We start from the raw sequence: 6,443 nt of genomic DNA, 5'->3' as shown, positions 1-6,443 counted from the left end.
CAGACCCAGAAGTGGACTGGAAGTGCTTCTGGTCCACTTCCAGGTTTGCTGCCGAGTGCGCTGGGGGGGCCCCCCACACTCCTGTGGGACACTCCATCTGCCCCAGCATTGCAGCATTCACAAACCACGCCTGCTACCTCAAGGTATGTAGAAAAAACATTTCAAGATGTCTCCATGTCTGAATCATCGGATCCTTCCAAATTTCTCTGAATCGATTCAGGAAGTTCCGATTCAATTCGGAGACATTAAAGGGTCTCCTGATTCAATTTGAATTTGGAGATTTGGCCACCGAATTGAGCCAAATCTCTGCCGAATCAAATCAAGGACTGAAGCTTCACACAGCCCTAGTGAGAAAGTAACGCTGGAAGGGACCACGAGATCATCTAGTCCAGCCCCCTGCTCAATGCAGGACCTTCCCTGAATAAACTGCCTCAGTCAAACGTCTGTCTAACAAAAAAGATGTTCCTCGGATACTACAGTTATGATGCACCTATGGGAGTCTACGGGCTGTTTTAGGTTCCTACAAATTTCTTATATCTTAATCTCATGTTTAATAGCTTTACTAGATTGGAGGAACATCATTTCTGTCTCAAGTCTCTTCTACGTGTAAAATAGGAACAATGATGTTTGCTCACCTTTATACAGATCTTATATATAAGCACTGTTATAATTCCTCTCTCTTGTTTCCTCCTCTAATTGGTTTGCATCTGCTGGTGTCAAAATCCTATTACAGTGTCTCAGTATGGCAACGAAATACCATTTTTGTCATCCATAGCTTATAACAAGCTTTTAAAGCGTAGCATACCATATAATCACATACATATCAGGGAGCAATGTTAACAATAAATGTATCTTTTATTCACAGATAAAAGCTGAAGCAAGCTGTTATAATACACATTTGTACAAAGGATTTGAAAAAAACCATAAAAAGCAAGATGATCAGAAAATATGATTCATTATGAAATGTGATATTACATACACTATTAAACCTTTTCAAAAGTATTTGTTTGGCAACAATTTATCAATAGTTTCCACGCGTAAGTGGTTTCCTTCAAAAAAGCACAAATCCCATGCAGCATGTATAAACTTGATCCTGAGGGTTTGCCTTCCTTAGAAAAACTGTAAAAAGATATACTATTTGTCTTAAAAGTTCATAATGCAAATGCTTTTTATAGTCAAAACTATATAAAAATATGGACCTAACATAACATTTACAAAAAGTTTTTCTTTTTTTGTTTGTTTTATGTTTTTGATAATAAATGTAATTCTCAATTCCTGCAGTCAGAGGGAAAAAAAAACAAACAAACCACAGTGCCCTTTCTAGACTTCCTCAAGTTAGGTTAACAACTCTAAAAAAGAACGGGTCCATAATAACTGAGGTTAGTAACCAAGGAAGTAGTTAAGCAGTTAATATAGGTATGTATATATAAAATGGAAAACAAACATTTCTTTTGATCTGGAAAAGGAATAATACAAAAACAGAATGTAAAACAATTATCTCAAAATTCCATAATACACCTTTTCAATAGATAAATGCTCATAAAAATATCTTGAATTCTAACCAAGAAAACAATTATAATACAATTTTAGTTCTGCTACATAAAACAGCTTTTCTATGAAACAAGAAGGCAAGTTCAGGTATGAAAACATAATTTACTTATTGCTTTTGCTACAATGTTGGTTTTTTTTTTGTTTTTGTTTTTTTACATATAGTCATAAATACACTATACAGTATAAAATATTTCATAGGAATACATTTTGTGGTCTGCTTAGGTTTGCTGGCTTTAATTCTAGCACCAAATACAAAACTGAAAATCCAATTAACTTCAAAGGCACTTTTGTTGGTTGGTTGTTTGTTTGTTTGTTTCTAAAGTCTTGGTTTGTACTGTTTTTTTCAGCTCCCCTCTGTGAAAAAATGTCTAGTTCAACGTTTATCTTTGTACACTTCCGGTCGGGTTGAGGCACCATAATGATTTATAAAACATTCCAATTCCTCAATCTTCTACAACATTCATCGTTGCCTTAAGTCTTCGCATTTCCTCCTTCACTTCCTAATGCCATATCCCTTTTTCTTCTTCTTGCTGAAGAGTTTTGCTTCACTTCCTACAGTCTCTTCGAAAACTACCTTCAAACTTCCACTTCTCTCACTCCATCTTGCACATCAGTTATCATGCCAATATCAAAACATGTCACTATCATGACATGCGACTTGCACAGATTGACACATTGCTCTAGTTCCTCTGTCGCTTGTTCCAGTGCCTCGAGATACTCCTGAGACTCCTTATCAAGGTCAGGGTCAACTTCAACTGTTAGCAAAAAAACAATTGTATGAGAGAAATACTTTACAGTAAAGTATTGTGTGTGGCATAATGCAATTTATTCAGTTGCTAGCAGCTGTTGTCATCATGTAGGAAAAGGAGTCCTATGGAATTCAATAGGAGTTTTGCAACTAATTTCAGTGGAACCAGAATTTCATACCTAGGCTCCAATCTAGCACAGCATGCTAATCAAAAATCTGATTTCTTTATTTCCTTTCTATAAAATGAGGATAAGAATATTTAGTCCCTCTTGTAAAGCACCTTTTTTAATAAAACGCACAGTATAAATAGTATAGTCAATGATCATTCATTTTTGTGCCTGCATAACATTAAGCGTAACATTAAGCATGTACTTCAGTCTTGCTGAAGCCAGAACTCACTTAGATACTTCACAGAAATACTTACAGTCTTCTTTCCACTTATTTGGATCCATCATCAACCTGCATTTTGTCTCTTCCAACTCTTCCTTTAAAAATTCATGCTTTGCCTTCACTTCTCTAATTCGCTGCTGGCGCCTTTCTAGTATCTTCAGCTTGGTATTGAAATACAGCAGACCCTTTTAAGACACAGAAAGGATATTTCATAAATCATCCTGTTATCAGCTGGCCTCTATCAGCACAGTCCAAACTTTGCCCACCTCATTAACTTGTAACACTTAACATGTTTTTTCCCCATGTTAAGTGTGCATTAATGGGTTCCGATCTACAGAAACAGCATGTTGTAATCAGTTAAACACTTATTGCACTGTTTTTGAATTAGCATGCATTTGTTATTTACTCTAAAATTACTACTGTTTGAAGAGAAATTATTTTCTCCGCTGGTGCAAACAGTAACCAGAGTCTAATAATTTTATTTATTTATTTTATAGATGTGAGAGTTTTCTTTAATATGAACACACGAAAACTGGTATTTACAGAAAAGCACTCCTACCTTTTCAACATCCTGGAAAGGCTATTATGAAAGAAACATGAAAAAATACATCAGAAGAATACAGATTTCTGGTCTCTGAAATAGAATTAGCTGAATTGTTTTCCAATTACAAGTAAATTAAACTCGGCACATCCCTGATTTAATAGAATTCTAACCAGAATACTTTATATCATTTACATAAAGAGTTAATGATCCTATAGCAGAGAGAGGCTATAAAGTTTCATCAGGCAGGCTAAGATTATAACGTCTTCTCATAATGTATTCATTGGTATCCTCCACTCATGCCATCAGTCATGTTAAACACAATTAATTGTAGACAGTAATTATTTTCATTTTCTATGTTAAGGGCACCCCAACATATGAATTGTAAAATTAATAATTATAGTGCTTTAATTGCAATCAATTTCCCAAATGCCAAACCAGCATTCAAGCAAGGATTCTGCCTGTATACTGTAATTTAAGTTGTCTGGAGTTGTTGTAAAATATGTGCTGACCTCAGTTTCCTCTTGTCTGTGTCGCTGTAATCGTTCCACATCATCAATCTCATAAACTTTAATTTCAAATGGCTCTTTTAAAGTGCCTGGCAAAGGTGGTAGATCAACCCACTGGCCAGTCACACTGGGCTTCCTTCCTAGGGATGCAGCATCAGGCAAAGGAGCAGGAATCAGTCTACGACGCTGGAGACCTTAAATAAGAAAAGCATAGTGTTCCTCCATGCTGCCAAAACCCAAAGTACTAAAGTACTGCAAAATACACCCCAGCAAGCTAAACATGTGGGCTTTCAGGACAGCCTAGGGGAAATGCATTCCTTTATCTTTTTTCTGCAATAAAAGTGAGAGGCAGTTAAGACCTTGATGAGTTTCAACACAGCCCCTTTGTCCAACAGTCTAAGCAGCAGTAGTAGCTCTGCCTATGGCCATTTCAGTAGCATTTCTTTAGCACAGTCTTGCAAAATGTGATTTGAGGTCATCCATGCTTCTCCAGGACAGCAAAAGCAGGTGACTGATCTTTGTGCCAAAAGCTGGTGATTCTGACCAGATCTTCTACCCTTGAGTTAAATATAAACAAAAGTTTGTCTATCTAAAGTCTCCACTTTATTTTAGAAAAATGACATCACATTGTCCCCAGCTGTGCTTCCCCCCACCTTTTCCTTTTATCATAATTACAGTCTTTTGGCCCACTGAACAGGCAAATGGCTTTCTTTACGACCAACAGCCAAGCTGCAAGGTGTTGAGAAACTGCACCGCCCAATAACTTTAATGGGAATTGAGGGTGCTTGCATTTTCTCAGGCAGTAACTAGTCAGGCTACCATTTTAAGTTTAATTTCAAGGGATAAAGAAACTCACTTATTCTTGGCCAAGGGTCTCCCAGACTTGCACCATGCCCAGCGTGAAAACCGCAAGCTCTGGGAATCATGGCTGCCACGATCCCCAAGGCACAGGTGTGCATAAGGCTCTTGGTCCTGGCCACATTTCACATGCAGCCAGTACAGAGTTCTGCAGCTGACGGGCTCCCAGTCCCAGCTGTGCCTCACATGAGGTGCAGCCAGGACTGGGAGCCCCATCAATTGCAGGACTCTGGGTCCTGGCTGCACATGGCCCCCATGGCTGGGAGGCCCCTCAGCAAAGGGGGCTTCCAGCCATGGGAGCCTGCTTCTTGCCAGTGCAGAGGAAGCCCAGGATCCAGGTCCACCTGCACTGACAATAAGGCATGATTGGATCTAATGTGTAATCCCACAATCACGCCTCCTGCCACACACGTATGGTATGGGAGGAGGTGTAATTGTGTGGATCATGCATTAAATCCAATCATGCCTTTACCTGCATGTGTAGAGGGGAGCCCAGATATATTAATTTAGGCCAGCAATTCCTAAAGCAGAGGCCAACTTGTTCCAATAACAAGTTGTACTTTACTCTTAGTTCTCTCTATAAACCTAAAGCAAGGGTGAGCAAAACACGGCCCATGGGCTGCACACACCCTCCAGAGCAATTCCAGGGGCCCACCAAAATTCTTCATTAAACCACTTCAAAAAACAAAAAAGGAATTGTCCAGCAGAACAGCAAGTCCTCTATCTTTATAGTAGTATATTAATCTGAACACACTTGCAAACATGCTGAGAGCTTATGTCTGTTAACTGGGCACCTTTTTCACAAGCTCAAATTATTTAATCTGTCACAACTATGATCTCGTCCACTGAAGTCACAACTGAAACACTGATCCTGCAACTACCCCCATATGAGTGGGGCCCATCCAAAGTCGCAAACAGCAGTAGCCAGTTCCATACACCCAGCAGATTCACTTCATGCTACCCAACGGACCCAATACGAACGCTCTGGGACTTCTGATGGGTGCAAGGGATTTGTCTGCGTGGAGGGGATTGCCAGTTTAGCAGTTAGGTTTCTGTGGATTTTGATGGGAGCAGGATCAGCACCAGAATAGATTCCTCTTCTGTAGCTCTCCTAAATCTAAAGGCTGTAAATCTCCAATCCAGTTGGCCAGTTTAAGCTAGCCCCAGAACATGACTAACATGTCATACTGAATAAAGTATATTTTAGGCCAATAACAGCCTTCATGCTTGTATGGTATTTAATAAAGCTCCTATGAAGCCCCATTTCATGTATAAAATATATTAGTGTTTGAAAGTCTAAAGCACTCAAAAAGTAAGGTATAATTTACTGAGAGAGGACAATTTCAATTGAAAAAGAAATAGTTTGTCATTTTTAAAGACCTTATAAGCATTTCCTGGGGCAAAAACAAATACAAATCCATCAGCAAGTAATACCTTCTCAATATGTGTGCAACTTTATACAGCTGTTAATATTGATTTGTAGGAGAGGCTTAAGAGGTTGATGTGCTATGAAAAGAGAACAGCAGCAAATGTTGCACATGGCCTCTGAACTGATTTATCACCCACCAAAGCAACTCAGTTGCTATGACCAGAAAGCACCAGAACATATACATCAGTTTAACTCATTTTGCTGCTCTGTCAGAAGCAAATATTCTGTGCTCCTAGAGAAAATGTAATAATGACCTTTCCAACCCAAGTATCAAAGTCAGCAGGCTCTGACTCCTATTCTTATCCTACTACCATCCACAGTTCTGTTAAAGTTAAGAGTTGCAGGATCAGACCTTCAATTATGAGCTATGATTGCACAAATTGCAGTGAATCTTCATTTGGAAGGTTGTCTAAGCTT

At 38.8% G+C, this 6,443-nt stretch overlaps 1 protein-coding gene across 1 annotated transcript in view; it reads right to left on the bottom strand.

Annotated features, from left to right (window-relative positions):
• Positions 1–858: 858 nt before the first annotated feature.
• Positions 859–6,443, bottom strand: part of KIF26A (kinesin family member 26A) — a 99,651-nt gene continuing 94,066 nt past the window's right edge. The window contains exons 12-15 of the mRNA XM_014517116.2: positions 3,743–3,933; positions 3,249–3,269; positions 2,724–2,874; positions 859–2,306 (exon numbers count right to left, since the gene is read on the bottom strand). Coding sequence (XP_014372602.1) covers positions 2,128–2,306; positions 2,724–2,874; positions 3,249–3,269; positions 3,743–3,933 — 542 coding nt within the window. The 3' untranslated portion in view covers positions 859–2,127. The remainder of the gene's footprint in view (positions 2,307–2,723; positions 2,875–3,248; positions 3,270–3,742; positions 3,934–6,443) is intronic.

This window comes from Alligator sinensis, unplaced genomic scaffold (assembly GCF_000455745.1).
Source record: "Alligator sinensis unplaced genomic scaffold, ASM45574v1 scaffold85_1, whole genome shotgun sequence".
Lineage (NCBI taxonomy): Eukaryota > Metazoa > Chordata > Crocodylia > Alligatoridae > Alligator > Alligator sinensis.
The sequence above is the reverse complement of the archived record's forward strand: the minus strand, read 5'-3'. Positions and strand labels throughout refer to the sequence as shown.